At 31.0% G+C, this 23,956-nt stretch overlaps 1 protein-coding gene across 1 annotated transcript in view; it reads right to left on the bottom strand.

Annotated features, from left to right (window-relative positions):
* il17rd (interleukin 17 receptor D) overlaps positions 1-23,956 on the bottom strand; it is a 55,370-nt gene that overhangs the window by 17,803 nt on the left and 13,611 nt on the right. Inside the window, exons 2-3 of the mRNA XM_048172624.1 lie at positions 7,200-7,263; positions 3,384-3,509 (exon numbers count right to left, since the gene is read on the bottom strand). Of these exons, the coding sequence (XP_048028581.1) occupies positions 3,384-3,509; positions 7,200-7,263 (190 nt within the window). The remainder of the gene's footprint in view (positions 1-3,383; positions 3,510-7,199; positions 7,264-23,956) is intronic.

Raw genomic sequence — 23,956 nt, 5'->3', positions numbered from 1 at the left:
ATGTGGTTCATATGAGTTTAGTGGGATATATTCCCAATCTTCTGAAGCCATATGACAATTTTGTTTGGGAAAATGACTGAAAACTAAGTCATTTTTCAGTTTACGCATATGCGTCATTCTAAGTTGGTCATCAAATAACTCATGCAAGTTTGAGAAATATGGCATGCGATAATATTCTCTAGTGCAAGTGAGACTGCCATTTTGTGTGTTTTTTGTACTTAAAACAGTCCCTGGTCACAATATGCTTTCATTGCATGGAAAAGAACAACCAAGTTTTTCTTTGGGACGACATAGGGGTGCGTAAATAGCCGCTTTTCCACTATCTAGCCAGCGCTAATGATGAATTTTCATTTTTTTGGGGTGAACTACCCTTTTAAGCTTAGTGCATGAGGAAAAGGCCCCACACCCAAGGCTTTCTTCTTTGAGTTTCTTTAATATACACCTGAGCTGTGTCAAGTCCTGCCCCAGTCAAAAGGATTAACCTGGAGCAAACAACAGGCCACATTGTCCCGCTTGTCAGGCGAAAGCTCGAATTACCAAGTTCAATAGCGCCCTGGCAGACGGAAGCAAGGGACATCCCCGTCTTTCTCTCAACCACACGCACACATTCCTCCGAGGACAGAAATCACAGCACTGCTGCTATGTGCCGATCTATTCCCGTCTCTTGGACGGATCCGTGGGACTGTCAGGGCCGAAGAATAATACGGCCCGGGAGGAGTGAACCTGCGGCTTTGATCAGGACGAGCAGGAACTCTCTTTGAAGAGCCTTTCTTTGAGCTCCTCTTCCATTCTCTCCAGGCTGGAGATAGACGGAGATAAATCACCCTCATGTGCAACCACCCGTGCAACACACATGCACTTTAAAATGCGCTTTGTTATGGGTTTGTGCACGCTAATGGAAAGCGCAGACACGCAGTCTGAAATCTCTTTTTAGGACTGTTTGGGGACAAACTTTTCCATCTACTGAACCACCAGTGGTTATTGATTTCAGCGGAGGGGAGTAACTGACTGGAAGCAGAAACATAAATAACTTTATTCTTCAGTAGGTTGACAGTCTCTCAGCAGTAATTTTTTGAGGCATTTTTGTGTCACATTACGTTATACAAATATAGAGGAGTATTTGTAAATAAATGTGATAATAAAGAGTGAAATATCTTGATTATCAGATAAATTTGCACTAAATGCAACTAATAAATATATGCATAAAAATTTAAATGTTATATACTTTATTCAAATTCTGTACCTGAAAACTGGATACATGAAAAACCTGAAAAGCTTTATTTATTTTTGTCTTTGCTTTACTGTATTTGTGCCGTTTGATTATTTGTTCGTATTTTCTTTTTTTTTATTTGATAGCTGTAATTTTTTACCTGAACATAACACATACCGTGAACATAAAACCGTGAGCCTAAAACCGTGATACAAACCAAACCATGAGAAATCTGAACCGTTGCACCCCTAATATACACACACAGACATACACGCACACACATACATATACATTATATATATATATTATGTAAACACAAACTTATGTTAGCTGAAATTGATTCGATTATAATCGATTTTGATAATAGATTTGACAGTATATTATATACATACATACATACATACACATATATATATATATATATATATATATATATATATATATATATATATATATATATATATATATATATATATATATATATATATATAAATTATATGCTATATATACTGTGTGTGTACAGTCCAAAAGTTTGGAACCACTAAGATTTTTAATGTTTTTAAAAGAAGTTTCGTCTGCTCACCAAGGCTACATTTATTTAATTAAAAATACAGTAAAAAACAGTAATATTGTGAAATATTATCACAATTTAAAATAACTGTGTACTATTTGAATATATTTGACAAAGTAATTTATTCCTGTGATGCAAAGCTGAATTTTCAGCATCATTACTCCAGTCTTCAGTGTCACATGATCCTTCAGAAATCATTCTAATATGCTGATTTGCTGCTCAATAAACATTTATGATTATTATCAATGTTGAAAACAGTTGTGTACTTTTTTTTTCAGGATTCCTTGATGAATAGAAAGTTCAAAAGAACAGCATTTATCTGAAATACAAAGCTTCTGTAGCATTATACACTACCGTTCAAAAGTTTGGGGTCAGTAAGAATTTTTATTTTTATTTTTTTTGAAAAGAAATTAAAGAAATGAATACTTTTATTCAGCAAGGATGCATTAAATCAATCAAAAGTGGCAGTAAAGACATTTATAATGTTACAAAAGATTAGATTTCAGATAAACACTGTTCTTTTGAACTTTCTATTCATTAAATAATCCTGAAAAAAAATATTGTACACAAATATTTTGTACAATTGTACACATTAAATGTTTCTTGAGCAGCAGATCAGCATATCAGAATGATTTCTGAAGGATCATGTGACACTGAAGACTGGAGTAATGATGCTGAAAATTCAGCTTTGCATCACAGGAATAAATTACTTTGTCAAATATATTCAAATAGAAAACAGTTATTTTAAATTGTAATAATATTTCACAATATTACTGTTTTTACTGTATTTTTAATTAAATAAATGTAGCCTTGGTGAGCAGACGAAACTTCTTTTAAAAACATTAAAAATCTTAGTGGTTCCAAACTTTTGGACTGTACTGTACACACACACACACATACATACACATAGTATATATATAGCATATTAATATGTAAATACACGTGTGTGTGTGTATACATTATTATCAATTACACAACTGATATAAAAAAGGTTGCATGTTATGTAAATTTGTCTGATAAAAAAGACTGACATCACCCTAAATAAGAACCTCTTTGTGATTGTTTTGCATCAGATAAACACAGCTATGACTTTTTTTAGACAAATTATTTAATCAGTACTTTAAAGTCCCCGTGAACCAGAAGTTGCAAACGACTTTTCTCCAGTGTTGTGACGTATTTCAAAGTGAAACAGAATATTGAATAGAGGGCAGAGTTTTCCTTCAGCGCTCCTCCTCTCCATCTCTCGCTCACAGCAGACTAACGGTTGCAGGAGTGGTTTAAGCGCTTTCAACCCAAACTGACGTCATCAGAGAAGGAACGCCATTCCAGACCGGAAGTAACTTTTCAGATTTTGATTAAAGATTAAACTATATTTTTCTGTGTATTAACTTGCACGGATAAACTTTTCACCACAAGACTAGTAATATGCACTATCGATTTTGATTTCATTTGTTAACCAGCATTGTTAACTACTTTTGCAAAACAGCCCATTCTTTATTTACTAACAGGTCGTCCTGCCCCCAAACTCAATCCACTGGGACAGAAGTTGACATGTCGGGCATTTCAGAGTAGTTTCTCCGACACTACTGAGAGGAAACCTACCGAGAGGACTGGCCATCCAGTGGACCACCACGGCCGCCTGGCTGTCACATGACAAGTGACTGTAGGTGATGTTGTTCACTTCATGGATGGCGTGTTTCCCCAGCGGATTCCAGTTGAGAGAACAGTCTAATTGGGATAAAGAGAGAGAGAGTGAAATAGAAAGACAGACAGTGTTTCCCTGTGAGAACATCGGTGAGATTCTTTGGCAAGCTCCGAGAGAAAATATGCAGCCATGCAAGGAGACACTATTTCCCCACCCCCTTCCTTCCTTCCTTCTTTCTTTCTTTCACTTCTTTCTTTCTCCTCAGCGACTACAGATAAGCAGGTATAGGAAGAGGAGCAGTCGCTTGTGTCCCTCACACCCCACCGCTCTTTCTTACGCAAGCCTTATTATGATGCTAATGAGAATGGCTTGGAGCCGAGGCCCGTTCCCGTTCGTAGTCACGCATAATGGGGATTGAATGCCTGAAAAATCAGGATTAGCTACAGGATGAGAAACTTGACTTTTCCTCGCTTAAGGGGCGGACAAGAGCTCAGGGGAGCTTGACTGAAACAACGTTAGGCATTAACAAGAGAACAAATACTATATTAAGCCAAGCAAAGAGAATCAATTAAAGTGAATCTAACACAAAACATGTCATATTTCACCACAAAAAACACATTATATTATATTTTGCTTGAAAGGCAAAGTGTCACTAGCGTCACCAAACAGAACAATAATGACTGTTTTCTAACAGGTTGCCCCTCCCCATCTTCTATTGGTTGGCAAACAAAATAGTTCCGCCCCAAAACTCACACCATTGGTTGAAATCTATATTGAAATATATTTTGTGAAGCTTATATTTAGGACTTATATCCATTTTTTTTTATTGTGACATTATTATAATGACAATTAAGCACCCAATTCTTATTATCATAACGCAATTTATGTGTACTGCCTTTTTTTATGTTTATTTTAATTTACACTGATTTAAATAAAAATATTTGTTATAATATTCTTAACTCTATCCCCATCATTTATGTAATTTTCCGTAATTTATGAGACTATTCTTCCATGCAACTAACAGAATTTATTGGATTTCCGTGTTTTCACTATTATACGTTAGGGGGCGCTATTATGCATCTTCTGAAAGAATCTCCAGATCAAAACAAAGGCAAAAAATGGAGCAGAAACAAGTGATATAAGCACCGCTTATGCACATTGTAGTCTAATTTTCTCAGATTTTTGTTCAAAATGTTGCTTTTTTTATGAAACTTACCAACATTCAAGTGTTGATAAAAATAGAATGTATGAAGCTAGAATAAAAAAACATTACATTTTTGTAAAAAATTATCAAAAATGCTGGTGATGGCTGGCAAATTTCTTTTTTTTTTTTTTTTAAATGTTGGCGGGGAAAGAGTTAAAGAGTTAAAAGTATTCTAATTATCATAATGCAAAAAAATATATATAATAATAGTAATTTATTTAAATTGAAAATATTGTTGCATCATTGTGTTTTGTTTATTTAAATTTACACTGATTTAAATAAAACAATTTTTTTTGTAAAAGTAAAAATTATTTGCTAATTTTTCCAAACAACTCATTGCGATAATGCAAAATAATTAATGACGTATTTTTAAATTGCAAAGTATTGATGCATCAATGTAGTATCTGCTTTTTTGCAATTTATGCTGATTTAAATGTAAATAATTTTATGCATATAATTTTTTTTTCTTTTTTAATAATATATGCAAGAGTTTGATTTGTGATTCAATGAAAAAATGAAAAGGAATATGTACAGATGCATAATACTGATGCATCAATCTGTTTTTGATTATTTAAATTTACACTGATTTAAATAAAAATTATTTTTGATAAAATAAAAATAATGTGCATAATTTTCCCAAATGACTGTCATTACCATAATGCAAAATAATTAATGATATATTTTTAAATTATTAAGTATTGATGCATCAATGTAGTTTTATTGATATTTATGCTGATTTAAATAAAAATAAATAATTTTATGCATATCATTTTTTTTTCTTTTTTAATAATATATGCAAGAGTTTGATTTGTGATTCAATGAAAAAATGAAAAGGAATATGTACAGATGCATAATACTGATGCATCAATCTGTTTTTGATTATTTAAATGTACACTGATTTAAATAAAAATTATTTTTGATAAAATAAAAATAATGTGCATAATTTTCCCAAATGACTGTCATTACCATAATGCAAAATAATTAATGATATATTTTTAAATTATAAAGTATTGATGCATCAATGTAGTTTTATTGATATTTATGCTGATTTAAATAAAAATAAATAATTTTATGCATATCATTTTTTTTTCTTTTTTAATAATATATGCAAGAGTTTGATTTGTGATTCAATGAAAAAATGAAAAGGAATATGTACAGATGCATAATACTGATGCATCAATCTGTTTTTGATTATTTAAATGTACACTGATTTAAATAAAAATTATTTTTGATAAAATAAAAATGTGCATAATTTTCCCAAAAGACTGTTTTTACCATAATGCAAAATAATTAATGATATATTTTTAAATTATAAAGTATTGATGCATCAATGTAGTTTTATTGATATTTATGCTGATTTAAATAAAAATAAATAATTTTATGCATATTTATTTTTCTTTTTTAATAATATATGCAAGAGTTTGATTTGTGATTCAATGAAAAAATGAAAAGGAATATGTACAGATGCATAATACTGATGCATCAATCTGTTTTTGATTATTTAAATGTACACTGATTTAAATAAAAATTATTTTTGATAAAATAAAAATGTGCATAATTTTCCCAAATGACTGTCATTACCATAATGCAAAATAATTAATGATATATTTTTAAATTATAAAGTATTGATGCATCAATGTAGTTTTATTGGTATTTATGCCGATTTAAATAAAAATAAATAATTTTATGCATATCATTTTTTTTTCTTTTTTAATAATATATGCAAGAGTTTGATTTGTGATTCAATGAAAAAATGAAAAGGAATATGTACAGATGCATAATACTGATGCATCAATCTGTTTTTGATTATTTAAATGTACACTGATTTAAATAAAAATTATTTTTGATAAAATAAAAATGTGCATAATTTTCCCAAACGACTGTTTTTACCATAATGCAAAATAATTAATGATATATTTTTAAATTATAAAGTACTGATGCATCAGTGTAGTTTTATTGATATTTATGCCGATTTAAATAAAAATAAATAATTTTATGCATATAATTTTTTTTTCTTTTTTAATAATATATGCAAGAGTTTGATTTGTGATTCAATGAAAAAATGAAAAGGAATATGTACAGATGCATAATACTGATGCATCAATCTGTTTTTGATTATTTAAATTTACACTGATTTAAATAAAAATTATTTTTGATAAAATAAAAATAATGTGCATAATTTTCCCAAATGACTGTCATTACCATAATGCAAAATAATTAATGATATATTTTTAAATTATAAAGTATTGATGCATCAATGTAGTTTTATTGGTATTTATGCCGATTTAAATAAAAATAAATAATTTTATGCATATAATTTTTTTTCTTTTCTTTTTTAAATAACATATGCAAGACTTTGATTTGTGATGCAATAAAAAAAACTACAAGAAAAATGTCCAGATGCATTACAATAATGAGAATTTAATATTAATATCACAGTGTTTTTAAGGTGCCAAAATATTTTCTTTGTGCAAAATCTGTTGATTTTGGGTTAAAACGTGACTTACGTTCATTAGATCCATACATTTACTGCACAGTTAGAGAGAGGTCTGACTATAAAATGTCTTACTGTCATTTCGAAACGTGACTGCGAGTTTGCGACCGCTCTCATCGCCGCTGGAGGACTGCGTTCCCTGCAGAGAAAGAGGAAAATGTTTTATTACACAGCCATCACTTCCAATTTACATGAATTCAACATCTGAAGTTCACTGTAATGGCAGCATTAGGGCCGTCTGAGAGACAAACAGCAACTTGTGTAACAGGAATGTGAGCTCGAGCTTTCAAAACCAGCAGCACTTCATGTGGTGACAGCCGCAGCACACAATCCCACAATTATCAGACTCCTGGCACTCAACAACACAGCGATCGGTGCCAAAAGACAAATATAACCCTTTAAACACAATATGGCATTCGCTGACCCAGAAACAGCCACACGCTGAACTCAGGTGAGATAATGAGCGGTTACGGCTGACTCCAGATCAGTGCTTTAAGGTGCATAAAAAAAAGAAGTCAAAACAAAAACGCTTGCGTGACAGAACCAGACAGCCGCCGCACGAGACTCGTGAGCTCTGTAATCAGCATGCCTGATCGGGGCGGATGTGTAAAAACAAAAAAGGAAGATCCATAAAATAGGGATTATCAAATAAAGACATATTTCAAGAGAAATGTCACAGGGTGAAGAAGAGTGTTCGCAGACGTGGAGTGACACTAAAGAGGCCTTGTTCTTGTGTGTGTATCACAGATCTTATCGTCTTCCTCGTGTTATCTGGGATAGAGGAAGTTGTTTGACATGGCGGGACGAGACACAATTCACTCCCACCCAGAGTTAACAAAACCTCAATAATGAGATACGGCTAGGTCTGCTGTCCTTTACTGTTTAACAAAGCACATCAATGATCACATGATTATTATTGCCTAATGTTTATGTTTAAAATTAAGATCTTCAGTAAGGATCTCCATACATATTTTGACTATTAAGACTATATGGGGCACAAAATTTATACTTTACATCATTTATATTTGGATCCCAAAGTAAAATTTTGACATTTTACACACAATTGCACATTTTTGGCATATTTCATGGAAATGTAAAAACAAGATTCAAAGATTATTATACTATTTCAATCTGTCTGCTTTAAAATGTCATGTTTAATTCAACGTGTTACTTGCCGTTCCTTTATAAAGTTGTGAAATTTGAAAAGCACTTTCAAAACAAAACAAATCAATCTCAAAAGTTGGATCAGCATGCACCTGTTTGATTCACTCTGGGAATGTGAGTTTCAGTGCTGATCTGTTTTTATCCCGGGTTGGAGCATCTCTACTCCCCGTATAATTTCTTTCTCCACACATAAATCATCCATAGTTTTTCTTAAACGCTCTACTGAAAACCCCAACAATCACATAACCAAAGATAAACATGACAGACAACTTGTGCATGTCAAAAACAATTTCGAAAGTGCTTCTCTGCTGCCAATCCAGTAAATGTCAATGATATTTTGCTTACATTAGAATAAATTATGCAGCTATGCAGCATGTGAAACTGGAGACTTGCTGTTTTGCATGAATTATTTGTGGGAAACTGCTGAAATGGAATGTGAGCAGATCTGAGGACTAAAAGTAATCCAGCAAACAACCTAAAGCACTTGTTAATGCAAAACCATCAGTGAGCTGCTAGTAAAACGGTGTGAGTAAACTACTCAACATATGCTCAAGACTTGGACTAATCTGTCTTAATGACATCCTCTGCCCCATTTCCACAGGATGTATACTGATGAGGGCGTGACCTCTTGACCCGGGAGTCTCGCTGACCTCATACCTGGACCAGATGTATAAGTACAGACAAACAGACCGGGGTTATTATAGCACAAAATAAACTATTAAAAAACATGTTTGTTGTTTGAAATAAAGCTGGAATAAAATATAAATGTCAAAAACTTACTAAACAAAATTAGAAATTTGGCTTTGGCAACTAAGACTAAAATTACAAACTGGAAACAAATAACTAAAACTAAACTAAAAAATAAAACAAAAACTAAAATAAAAACAAAAATGAATCCTAAAAGCAATATTAAAAAAAAAAAAAAAACTATCAAAATGACAAGCGCACATAACAAAATGGCTAAAAATTAACCAAATAAAATAAAACTAAACTAAAAAAATAAAACAAAAATAAAATAAAAATGAATCCTAAAAGCAATATTTAAAAAAAAAAAAAAAAATCAAAATGACAAGCGCACATAACAAAATGGCTAAAAAATAACCAAATAAAGTAAAACTAAACTAAAAAATAAAACAAAAACTAAAATAAAAATAAAAACGAATCCTAAAAGCAATATTTAAAAAAAAAAACTAATCAAAATGACAAGCGCACAAAACAAAATGGCTAAAAATTAACCAAATAAAATAAAATCAACTAAAAAAATAAAAGAAAAAATAATAAAGAAAACAAAAACAGAAACAGACAGACAAGATGGAGAAAAAAAAAAAAAGAAAAAAAAAAAAATCAATAGATAAAAATAATAAGAGAATACATACAAGCATATATATATATATATATATATATATATATATATATATATATATATATATATATATATATATATATATATATATATATATATATATATATATATATATATAATAAAACTTAAAACTTAAACTAAACAAAATTAGAAATGTGTCTTTGGCAACTAAATTGAAGCACGAAAATTACTAACTGAAAATTAATGAAAATTATAAAAAAAAAAAAAAAGAACTGCACCTAAAAATGACAGCTAAATAAATAATTATTTAAAAAAAAAAAAAAAAAAAAAAAAAAAATATACATAAAAATAAAAGCTAATTTAAAACAATCAAAAATCTATTTTCTAAGGATTATATTTAGTGTTATTGATTCAAACAAACCCCAAAAACTACATATTACACTTCAGTTTTGCAAATGAAAACAAGCATTTTCCTTCACAATATCATATGAAAACCCTAGTCGAATTTGCAGATCCTGCTCACAATGTCCAGGAGCATTTGCAGAAAAACATCCGGGGCTTTTACTGGGAAAACTCTTGTGAAGGTTTAGCGCTGCAGTTAATGAACTGAGGGGAATGAAAGCACAAACTAATTTGGCTCATAGCCCTTGGCCTCGCTTTTAAAGCCAGAGATTTTAGGTAGCAAAAAAAGCATTTACTGCCTGCAGAAGGAGGAGGTGACTGACTGATTCCTCATTTAGCACCAGAATAAAGTGAGAAAGTCAGCAGCTCTAGAGCTGCACTAATGGCTCCTGCCATGCTGTCCTGGGGTTGTTTTAACACCGCGGGCCCAGCGGGGTCCTGAGGGTCACGGCGGACACACAGACAGCTGCTGCCGCGACTGTTACACACCTGCAGATAATCAGACGAGCGATTCTGACCACAGACTCACACCTCTCAGAGCCACGGCGGACACTTCATCTCTTTCTAAAGAGCATAGCTCAAAAAAAATACCATCTCCAGCAATACAGTCAAAGCATGCATCACTATAAATAATGTTCAGATTTGAACAAACCATTTAAACCAGTGCATGTGACCCTAGACGTGCATTTTATTAGTTTTCATTGTCATGCATTTTATCCAAAGCATCTCACATTGCACATTTAAGGTATACACTTTCCCTAGAACCATGCTGTTCGAACTATAGAAAAATGGTCAGACTTACATTTTTTGCCTGTCAAATAATAAAATAGGTGGAAAAAAAATCAAGTATATCCTGGTATGGAGTCATATCTAGAGAAAAGAACATCATTTAGAGTTGTGAGTGGGAATTTGCATAGAATTGATGGCTGTCAAGCGATTAAAATTTTAATCTAATTAATTACACGATGTGGTGATCAATTAATCGCAAATTAATCACACATCAAATTTGGCAAGAAATTACCCCCAAAAGATAAAGTCATTATTGTGTTAAATGAGAAATAGACATTACAGAAAAAAATATTTTATTTGATTCAACATAGAATTCAATACACAAACGTTTAGGTTTCAACAGCCATAGGGGTGTGAGTAAATGACAGATTTCTTTTAGTTAAAAAAATATTTTTTTAATGAAATGATACTCTAAATAAGAAACTAAAACTGCCTGTAGGTGGCAGTAATTGTCTAAATGAGTAAGTCATTGAGTCATTCACTCATTCGATTCATTCAAACAGCTGATTCATTCAAGAATGGGCTATTGAATCACTGATTCACCCGATTGATTCGCTCAAAATGCGGATTCATTTAGAAACGAATCACCGCTGTGTGTTGCTCAGAGATGCACAACAGTTCTGCTCTGGCTTTATATCTGGTAATATTTTGATTGTCAAATTGAGAAAAAGCAGACAATATTGTGTCTAAAATATAACAATATTGACTTGTTGACAGTTAACTTGTGCTATTTGGGACAAAAACAGCACTCGTGTGATATTGCTTAACTATATCATGCTATAAATATGAGAGAAAAACTCATACAGGGGCATTTTTGCCCTGATATCTTGAATTTTAGGGTCATTCTAACCGCATTATAGGCTCCATCATGCAGTGAGTTGTTGCCCTGCTTCATGTTCGTCACCAGTCAACTATGAAATGTAAGATGAACTACGTAGGTCTGGTGCAAGTGCATTAAATGCGTTCATAATTTTAATGCATTATTTTTTCCCTTAACTAATTAACTAACGTGTTAAATTGACAGCTTTATATACACACTATTAATACAGTTATTAGTGCAAGAAGTTTTCAGAAACTTAAAGTATAAGTTATTTAAACATTAAAAGTTATAATGACATGCAAAATTTCCTTGAGTTTAATTGCACATCTTCCGGGTCTAGTTTTCCCTCTCTCTGAGTGTTTGTGATGGAGGAAGGGCACAATGCCTCCTAACAAGTCTGTCACACTCTCCCCGACACCCTTTTACGACCTTCCTCAACACGCAGCAGCACACCCTCCTCCTCTCCTTCCCCTTGTACCTGTGGGCCGTTGGTCCCGCTGAGAGGAGCCGGGGCTTGAAGACCTTCCGCAGTCGCTCTGACGTCTCGGCCTTCGTTGTGCTAATAGCCCCAGCAGTCATTTGGCATCCTAAAACTTCAAATGGACAGTTTGGGCTGGGGGTGCTGCTACGGGGGCCCATAAACCTGCTGCATCCCATGTGGCAAATGAGCAGAAATGTTGCCCGTGAGGTAAAACAAGGAGGTCAGACCCCGGTCAAACAAGGGTCCCCACGCTTTATTAGGCCTTATTAAGTGATTGTAAAAGAGGGAAGACTGTGTGCCTTTTGTTTAATGACCGGGGTTGTTAAATGCACCGTGGAAATTAAGAGAACACACAATGACCCGAGTCAAGACCAATCTACTATTACAAACAAATACCATGGTAAAACTTGATTTTGCATGTGTTACTATGATTCCTGGACATGTATTATAATGCAATGTTTTACTAATCATGCACTATGGTTAACCATAGATAACCTTTGAAAGGTGATTTTGCAGCCCAACACAACAAAATAAAGTACCATGTCAGTAACACGTTTTTAGTCAGTATTATCATGATATACCTTGGAGTGCTATGCAAATACCACGGTATATGAAAATTTGGGGTCGGTAAAATCTTTTAATGTTTTTGAAAAAAAGTCTCTTATGCTCAACAAAACTGCATTTATTTGATCAAAAATAAATTAAAAGGTGAAATATTTTTACGGTTTAAAATATCTGTTTTCTATGTGAATATATATTGCAAAATGTAATTTATTCCTGTGATCAAAGCTGAGCATCATTACTCCAATCTTCATTGTCACATGATCCTTCAGAAATCATTCTAATATGCTGATTTGATGCTCAAGAAACATAGTTATCAGTTGAAAACTATGGAAGCTTGTTTCCGCCACTAAATAAAAAAAATAAAGGTAAGTGCGACTTTTTATCTTAAGACTGACTTTTTTCCTCACAATTGAGTGATATAAAGTCAGAATTGCGAGTTATAAAATTAAAATTGTGATATAAACTTACAATTGCAAGTTATAAAGTCAGAATTGCATAATATAAACTGACAATTGCGAGTTATAAAGTCAGAATTGCGAGTTATAGTCAAAATTGTGTGATATAAAGTCGCAATTGCAAGTTATAAAGTCAGAATTGCGAGATATAAAGTCAAAATTGTGAGTTATAAAGTTAAAATTGTGTTATAAAGTTAAAATTGTAAGTTATAAAGTCAAAATTGTAAGTTATAAAGTTAAAATTGTGAGTTATAGTCAAAATTGTAAGTTATAAAGTTAAAATTGTAAGTTATAAAGTTAAAATTGTGAGTTATAAAGTTAAAATTGTAAGTTATAAAGTTAAAATTGTGAGTTATAAAGTTAAAATTGTAAGTTATAAAGTTAAAATTGTGAGTTATAGTCAAAATTGTGTGATATAGTCGCAATTGCAAGTTATAAAGTCAGAATTGCGAGATATAAAGTCAAAATTGTGAGTTATAAAGTTAAAATTGTGTTATAAAGTTAAAATTGTAAGTTATAAAGTCAAAATTGTAAGTTATAAAGTTAAAATTGTGAGTTATAGTCAAAATTGTAAGTTATAAAGTTAAAATTGTAAGTTATAGTCAAAATTGTGAGTTATAAAGTTAAAATTGTGTTATAAAGTTAAAATTGTAAGTTATAAAGTCAAAATTGTAAGTTATAAAGTTAAAATTGTGAGTTATAGTCAAAATTGTAAGTTATAAAGTTAAAATTGTAAGTTATAAAGTTAAAATTGTGAGTTATAAAGTTAAAATTGTAAGTTATAAAGTTAAAATTGTAAGTTATAAAGTTAAAATTGTGAGTTATAAAGTTAAAGTTGTAAGTTATAAAGTTAAAATTGTGAGTTATAGTCAAAATTGTAAGTTATAAAGTTAAAATTGTGTTATAAAGTTAAAATTGTAAGTTATAAAGTCAAAATTGTAAGTTATAAAGTTAAAATTGTAAGTTATAAAGTTAAAATTGTTAGTTATAAAGTTAAAATTGTGAGTTATAGTCAAAATTGTAAGTTATAAAGTTAAAATTGTAAGTTATAAAGTTAAAATTGTTAGTTATAAAGTTAAAATTGTGTTATAAAGTCAAAATTGTAAGTTATAAAGTTAAAATTATGTTATAAAGTTAAAATTTTAAGTTATAAAGTCAAAATTGTAAGTTAAAGTTAAAATTGTGAGTTATAAAGTCAAAATTGTGAGTTATAAAGTCAAAATTGTAAGTTATAAAGTTAAAATTGTAAGTTATAAAGTTAAAATTGTGAGTTACAGTCAAAATTGTAAGTTATAAAGTTAAAATTGTAAGTTATAAAGTTAAAATTGTTAGTTATAAAGTTAAAATTGTGAGTTATAGTCAAAATTGCATGATATAAAGTCAAAATTGTGAGTTATAAAGTTAAAATTGTGAGTTATAGTCAAAATTGTGAGTTATAAAGTTAAAATTGTGTGATATAAACTATGAAGTCTGAATTGACAGGTATAAATTCGCAATTCTGAATTTCTCAGAATTGAGACAAAAACTCACAATTACCTTTTTATTTCTTTATTTAGTAGCGGAAACAAGCTTCCATTGAGAACAGCTGTGCTGCTTCATATTTTGTGGAAACTATGATTCGTTTTTATTTTCCAGTATTCTTTGATGAATAGAAACACCATTGATTTGAAATATCTTTTGTAACATCATAAATGTCTCACTGACACTTCTGATTAATGTAATGCATCCTTGCTGAATAAAAGAATTAATTTCTTTATTTAATTTCAATCAGTATTAATACATTAAACATCATAATGCATATCAAAAAAAGTCTCATGCAACTGCCACAGTAAGAGTTTGATGAACAAGAAGAATGAAGATCAGCTTGAACGGTCTTATTATCACCTCTCGTCAAACACACGCACCTGGCGGGGCGACAGAAGAAGCCATTATGGGGATGAGATTTAGCTATTGTGCGGGATCAGGGATACGAGCGTGTCTGAACAGAGCGGCGGCAGGTGAAGGGGTGCGTGTTTCCTGTTGAACACCAAAGGCCGACCCATCCAGGTGTTCCACCTTCCATTTGAATAATAACAGTAATTATATCATCCGAAACGAGGAAAAAACTTCATGAGAGCATGAGAGCTGGGCTCTGTCTTTTATGCATTGATTTCCTTTTATGTTTTCACAAAGACTGAGTTCTCGTCAAGACACCAGAGCGAGTTAGTTAAATTTTACTGTACACTGATAACACTTTACTTAAAGACTATATATATATATATATCATGCATTACAAAAGTATATCAAAGAATGAATTATGCTTGCAATGCACATCATAATGTTATTTACAAGCAATGTACGAGTGAAAAGTGTACACATTTTTTAGTGTATTAATTCAGTGATAAATCATCAGCTAGTTAGCACACTGTCCCGTTCTGAAATGTTACACAATCTAATCCGACCCGACACACATAATCAAAGCAGAGTGTTCCTGGCCTAAAAAGTACCTGGTTTGGCATCTCACCTCACACATGAAGCTAATTTAATGAGAACACTGCCAGCTATGTTACAAGTGTAGATGGTTCTTCTTAAGAACCCAATTAGCTGTAACCCATATGGAGACAACAGCAAACAAGCCAGCAGACCAGACTTTTTTCAAAGGGCAGCTATTTGTTTGATCCTTCACTGCTTGAATCTTCTCCCACCCGACTCCGAGGAAATGCAGCCCTCTGGGATTTTGCCCTTGCATAGAAAATGAACATGCATGCTATCAGTTTCTATTTGCTGAAGGGGAGATAGTGCATGATGGGATATCTGACCAGCGATGATCAATCAGATGGACACTGCTGCTATTCTTTGGTCTTGGACCAGGAAGGGGGTGGAGGGGTTAGTGTAACTAATCTCCTTATCCTGAGAATTTACTAAATTACCCAGTGGCATTTGTTAGGATTATACGTGACCTGCATCTCTGTGCTTGCTTTACAAATTCCCCCGGTTTATCAGAATAGACTGGGACCCATTTACAAGACACGATCTGCCTCATATGGAGCCCAGATGATGCGAATAAACTTCAAGAATAAATATCACAACAGCGCTTCAGTGTAACCTGAGAGTACAACTTGCTGCATGATGTGTGTGTGTGTGTGTAATTAATTAGCAAATAATAATAATAATAAATACTTATTGTCATTATATAATAAAATAATAATAATTATTATAAAATATATATATAAAAAAAAAATTATATATATATATATATATATATATATATTTTATAATAATTATTTTATTATTATGATTATGATTAATAATATATTATATATTATTTAGTAATTAATGAGTAAATAATAATAATAATAATTATTTATTATTGCCATTATTATTATTATTATTATTGTTATATATTTCTGTTTAATATTTTATAATAATAATTATTGATAATAGTATATATATATATAAAAATGTAATATTCCTTTGTTTATTTTTTGTTTGAGTAAATGATAACAAATATTTATTATTGTCATTATTATTGTTATTATTATTATTATATATTAATTACATATATTATATAATAATATTTCTGTTTAATATTTTATTTAATAATAATAATCATTACTATTGATATAATAATAAAAACATATTATTATTATTGACTTTTATAATAATAATAATATAATATATTAATAATATTAGACATATTATTATAAAATAAAATATTAAAGTAAGAAATATTAGATTAATATAAAATTATTTCACCATTGAATAAAAAAATTGTGAAAAATAACATTTTATATTATTTAATAATAATTTTATTTTACAGTCAACTGCAAAACTGCATACTAATATGTGTGTCTTAATTTCTTAATATTCAACTGTTAAAAAAACAACAACAAAAAAACAACAAGCTTTTATTTTGGTGCATTACTGCAGGGTTAAAGCATATCCTTTGTTGGCAATACATTTGCAAACGTTTCTCATTAAAAGTCATGTGTACATTCATGTGTACATGTTGCATTCTTTAACGCACATTATAAGCAATCCAAACTCACAGCGCTTGTAGATTTGGGCATGTAAATAAACACAAAGCTGTGCTACACTCTGAAAAGCACATGTAATAACAGCCTTTACAACACTAAGCCATACTGCAATTTCGATTTTACAGTGATTGATTATTCAGCCCTACTAAAACTCCAGACATATTTTTGCACATCCATTTTGCATGCATAAACTTGAAATGAACTAAACTCCCAGGCCTGCATGTGGCGTCACAAATGCAAGAAATCAAATGATGTTGCGTGGTCGAGACCTCGTGGGCTGAAGGAAGACGTCTCCTCCTATGCGATAAATCCAGCGCAGGAGAGCGGACGCTGTAAAGTTAAAAGGGGTCAGAGTCTGCAGCAGCCGCTCTCCATCATTGTGTTTGTCTTACATGCTCTTATGATATTGAGCTTCAGATCTCGCTGATCTGAGAACGCAGAGCTGCTCTCGGGGGGCTTGTTCCTCAGCGCTGAGAAAACAAACAAATCCCCCAGACCACTTCTCACTGTTTGTACAACAAATTGCTTGGAATAAAAAAAGAAAGAACAAAGCAAGATCAGCGCTGGCTTGATTTGAAATGTTGTGATGGGGAAGAAAAAGACGAAATTGTCTTTATTTTACAAAATACGCCCTGTTTGCTTTAATACATGCTACTGGTCTTACTGTGAAAGATTTATTAACTGAATATTAACTGAAAACCAAACAGCTCTTTAGTAAAGCTGAACAATTCTGGATAAATTCTAAGGGTTTTTTTTTCACAAACAACTTTAACAAAATGACATGTAATTTACTAGAGGTTATGACAAAATGTTAATTGCTGCAGTCTATATAAAAATGTTTAATTTGAATGAATTATTTAAAAAAATTAATGAATGATTCAATGACTCACTAGTAAAGACTTCGCTTGTTTCATTACTGGATGAACAGCATTTTTGAACAAATCTCTTGAATGAATGATTCAATGACTCGCTCGTAATGACTTCGCTTGTTCCTTTAGGGGACGAACAGTGTTTCTAAACAAATCTCTTGAATGAATGATTCAATGTCTCACTAGTAAAGACTTCACTTGTTTCATTACTGGATGAACAGCGTTTTTGAACGAATCTCTTGAATGAATGATTCAATGACTCACTAGTAAAGACTTCACTTGTTTCATTACTGAATGAAAAGCGTTTTTGAACAAATCTTTTGAATGAATGATTCAATGACTCGTTGGTAAAAACTTCGCTTGTTTCATTAGGGGATGAACAGCGTTTTTGAACAAATCTCTTGAATGAATGATTCAATGACTCACTCGTAATGACTTCGCTTGTTCCTTTAGGGGAGGAACAGTGTTTCTGAACAAATCTCTTGAATGAATGATTCAATGACTCACTCGTAAAGACTTCATTTGTTTCATTACTGGATGAACAGCATTTTTGAATGAATCTCTTGAATGAATGATTCAATGACTCACTGGTAAAAACTTAGCTTGTTTCATTAGGGGATGAACAGCGTTTCTGAACAAATCTCTTGAATGAATGATTCAATGACTCACTAGTAAAGACTTCACATGTTTCATTACTGGATGAACAGTGTTTTTGAACAAATCTCTTGAATGAATGATTCAATGACTCATTAGTAAAGACTTCACTTGTTTCATTACTGGATGAACAGTGTTTTTGAACAAATCTCTTGAATGAATGATTCAATGACTCGCTGGTAAAAACTTTGCTTGTTTCATTACTGAATGAACAGCGTTTTTGAACAAATCTTTTGAATGAATGATTCAATGACTCGCTGGTAAAAACTTCGCTTGTTTCATTACTGAATGAACAGCGTTTTTGAACAAATATTTTGAATGAATGATTCAATGACTCGCTGGTAAAAACTTTGCTTGTTTCATTAGGGGATGAACAGTGTTTTTGAACAAATTTCTTGAACGAATGATTCAATGACTCACTCGTAAAGACTTCATTTGTTTCATTACTGAATGAACAGCGTTTTTGAACGAATCTCTTAAATGAATGATTCAATTACAAATAATTTTTTGTTAACAATCACTTGTCATGACCTACTGGTATAATGATGTAATCGATACAATAATTTTTTGTTTGTTTGTTTGTTTGTTTGTTTTTTGAAGCTCCAAATTACTTTCAAAAAGTGCTCAATATATATATACACACACAATTTATTGTTTTTATGATGAAATAAAGTTATTGTAATCTAATTGTTATATATTAACTAATAATATATTTTATAAATTTCATTATTTTATATATTTCTTTAAAATGACATTTATAATAAAAATCATGTCAAATAAAAATTTCAACAAATTCACATCTCCTCCTTGACAGAACCACTAGAATCAGATGAACTCTCTTCCCCCAATGTCCAAACAAAGGAAACAAGCACCTTTTTGCATTGGATTTGACAAATCTGACCACAGCCTAGCTTAGCAGAGCTCGAACACACGTTTCTCATTTCCTTAACATGTGTCTCCAATTTCATATTCCAAAAAGAGTCATTTTCCAGGACAATCACCGTTGTGTTTGCTATCAGGTCCTGTTGTTATTAATCACTTTTATATGCAACTTTCTAGTGGGTTCATGTCTGACTCAGCAAAGACTTTTGTTTGTCTTGAGGAGTCTGTGTTTACTGTGCCAGTACCATGGTAGAGTCATGGTGCAACATGATATATGATCTTGCATACAAACTTTATATGTTTTTGTCTTCTTGACATCAAAACAAACAGATCCAGATTGAGTTTCATGCATTTGTGTGGCGGCATTTCCGACTGCCGCCCTATAGCTTCAGGTGATCATGTGGCATTAATGAGCAGGTATCAGCTTTCTTCATCTGTGTAATTATGGTCATCTCAGGGCACGTCTGCAACTCAACGACAGCTACAAACATCCTGCACTATGTCTAAGCAAAGCAAATGAGTGACACTGATCATGCAAGTCTTTGCACAGACTGTCAGATCTCCTGCTTTCATCGACATAATAAATACTTTCAACAACTACATAAAACTCTGAATCGGTACTGATCAAGTACCTAAAACATCCGACTCTCAGCCTAAAGAGGAACCGGATGGGCAAGTCGGAGAGGGAACATCTGATGAAGGGTCAAATGCTGGAGGGCTTCAGTCTGCTCCCCTTAATGTCTTTCCTGTCTTCCCAGCTCATTCTGTCACAAAAACGCTCCCATATGCCATTACATTCGCTCTGAGGAACTCAACCAGCTCATTTTCGTAAACAGAGCACAGTTGAGGTGCTCGCTTGATCTAGTAAATGTTCATTAGCATGTACTTTCCTTAGCAGGTTTACTTCATTATCAGTACATCAAAAATCATGTTCAAATGTGAGTCTCAAATATGATCTTCAGGCTTCTGAGGAACGTTTATGTGTTCATCTCTCAATCAAAATATATGTTTTTTAAAGAGATTATGATTTGACTTTTTTAACTTTAGTTAGTGTGTAATGTTGCTGTTTGAGCATAAACAACATACGATGCTCAAAGTTCAATGCAAAGGGAGATATATAACAGAAATCGCTGTTTAAGGACTACAACAAATGGCTGGTTGGGACTACAACGAGCTTCTTCCTGGGTTAGTGACATCACAAACCCTAGAATTTACATAAACCCCGCCCCCGAGAACACTCAACAAAGGGGGCGGGGCCATGTTAGAGAAGATTCCCCAGCTTTGTTGTTGTTGAGCAACCGAAGCATGAGCTGTTAAAGCTCCGCCCTCTTCTGGAAAGGGAGCAGCAGCTCATTTGCATTTAAAGGGACACACACAAAAAAGGCGTGTTTTTGCTCACACCCAAATAGGGGCAAATTTTTGCTATAATAAATGATCTGTGGGGTATTTTGAGATGAAACTTCACAGACACATTCTGGAGACACCAGAGACTTATATTACATCTTGTGAAAGGAGCTTTATAGGTCAATATCATCCTATTAAGACATATTATTGGTACAGATATAGAGTGACAACTAGGGTTGCAAAAGTCTGGGAACTTTAAAGTTGGAAACTTAACAGGAATTAATGGGAATAAACTGGAAATTTAGCAAAATTGCACAGGAAACTTAAATGTAGTCGGACATCTTGCAGCATAATCTTTGTTAAAACAGACAGATTTAATGCACATTCAGTTGAATTTCTTTTTAATTTTCAATCAATTCAAATTAAGTTTCTAACTTGGAATATTTCCAAAATTCCCCAGCTTAACTTCCCATGGAAAGTTTTATGGAAATTTTCCGCCCCTTTGCAACCTTAGTGTCGACTGATATGATATGCATTTTATGCAAGTAGTCTGCTATAGTGTTATAAAGATTTACATTAAAAGCATCAGAATTGCATCTCACTTTCTTGCAAAATAAATATCAAATTGTTTGGTCCTCTGAATAAAACAGAGGTGTTTTCCCTCCATATTCTCACTATAAAAGCCTGATGTATCAATTATGATACTCAACAAAAAACACATACGTAATAAATCATCCTGTTCTATTTGTGACTTATTTCATACATCAGGCTCTCCAGAGAGTGTGTAAAGTGTGATGAGCACATGTAGATCACGCTTCATGTGTTTAACAGACAGTGAACTTCCTCACTGGCGATGGATTTCCCAGTCCCAAAACATCTAGGTAGCGCTTAACTCAACCCACTGATCCAGGATCAGCCTTGTCTTTCAAAAAACACCCAAAATCTGAAGAAAGAAGTCAGGAGAAATGTCTCAGATCAGTGGTCAACACATGCACCATAACCACTCAATTCCCTGGAAAGATCTGGCCTCTGAACCCTGTGAACCGTCATAAACCGATTTCTGAATGTGTGCGCAGTTGACCTTCACTGCCGTGAAACACGTGGCAAAGGTCCCGAACATCTGCAGGATTCATATCCGCTGGGATACAGCAAAACTAAATATGAAACGTAAAGGATTTCACAATCATAATGAACAAAACGTGTTTCATAATGAGAAATAAATAACATATTGTGATTAAGTTTTTGAAAGTTTATAGAGTTACAAAAAAACATAAGTTTTATGAGTTAAATTTTGGTCTGTTTCTTACACAGAAATATTATATGGCTTGGGACATAGTCTTTTATGATGCTTTTAATTTTGTTTTTGTAGCTCACCATATGCTTTTATGGTAAAAGAGCAGTGTGAACATTCTGCTAAAGATCTTCTACAAGTAAATTATGACAGAATATTCATTTATGAATTAACTATTCCATTACATTTTATGTTTTAGTATCCAAACAAAATAAAAGCCACATCTGAGTATATTTTTGCTGTATAGATCAAAGCTAATAGTTAATTAAACCATAAAAATGTAAAAGTGAAATAAATAAATAATTCTAAAACACTTACTAAATATTTATAAAATCATAATGTGAAATAAAATTCAAAAATGAAATTAAAAAAAATCATAAAAAATGTAATACAAAAATAAATCATTTAAAAATAAAAATAATTAAAATAAAACTAATTTTAAGATGACAAACAAAAATATTAAAAATAAAAAAATGAAACTCACTAAATATTAATAAAATCATAATGTAAAATAACAATATAAAAAAAATCAAAATAAAATCATCAAAATGTAACAAAAATAAATTAATAAAATAAAAATCACTAAATATTTATAAAATCATAATGTAAAAATAACAATATTAAAAAGAAATAATCTAAATAAAATCAAAATGTAACAAAAATAATTTAAAAAATGAAACTCACTAAATATTTATAAAATCATAATGTAAAAATAACAATATTAAAAATAATCAAAATAAAATCAACAAAATGTAACAAAAATAAATAAATAAAATAAAAATCACTAAATATTTATAAAATCATAATGTAAAAATAACAATATTAAAAAGAAATAATCTAAATAAAATCAAAATGTAACAAAAATAATTAAAAAAATGAAACTCACTAAATATTTATAAAATCATAATGTAAAAATAACAATATTAAAAATAATCAAAATAAAATCATCAAAATGTAACAAAAATAAATAAATAAAATAAAAATCACTAAATATTTATAAAATCATAATGTAAAAATAACAATATTAAAAAGAAATAATCTAAATAAAATCAAAATGTAACAAAAATAATTAAAAAAATGAAACTCACTAAATATTTATAAAATCATAATGTAAAAATAACAATATTAAAAATAATCAAAATAAAATCATCAAAATGTAACAAAAATAAATTAATAAAACAAAATTCACTAAATATTTATAAAAAATCATAATGTAAAAATAACAATATTTAATAAAATCATCAAAATGTAACAAAAATAAATAAATAAAATAAAAATCACTAAATATTTATAAAATCAATGTAAAAATAACAATATTAAAAAGAAATAATCTAAATAAAATCAAAAATTAACAAAAATAATAAAAAAATGAAACTCACTAAATATTTATAAAATCATAATGTAAAAATAACAATATTAAAAAAAAATCATCAAAATGTAACAAATAAACCATTAAATTAAATAAAACACTCACTAATTATAAAATAATGTAAAATTAAAATAATCACAATAAAAATCACACAAATATGAGATTAAAAAAAATAATTTAAAATAATCAAAATAAAACACTTACTAAAATTACTAAATATTATATTTGTTTACCTGCATATCAGAACATCAGAACAGTGAACATGTTGTTAAAACTTTTGAAATAGCTTAATCTCAAGAGGTTTGACAGACAAAAACGTTTGGGAATCCCTATGATAGAAATTAAAACACGTATTTTCATGTCAGCAAGGCGTCCACTTCAGCTTCGAGATCTTTGTTGTTTGGATTC

Source organism: Megalobrama amblycephala, linkage group LG21 (assembly GCF_018812025.1).
Source record: "Megalobrama amblycephala isolate DHTTF-2021 linkage group LG21, ASM1881202v1, whole genome shotgun sequence".
Taxonomy (NCBI): domain Eukaryota; kingdom Metazoa; phylum Chordata; class Actinopteri; order Cypriniformes; family Xenocyprididae; genus Megalobrama; species Megalobrama amblycephala.
This window is presented reverse-complemented; position numbering and strand designations above follow the sequence as displayed.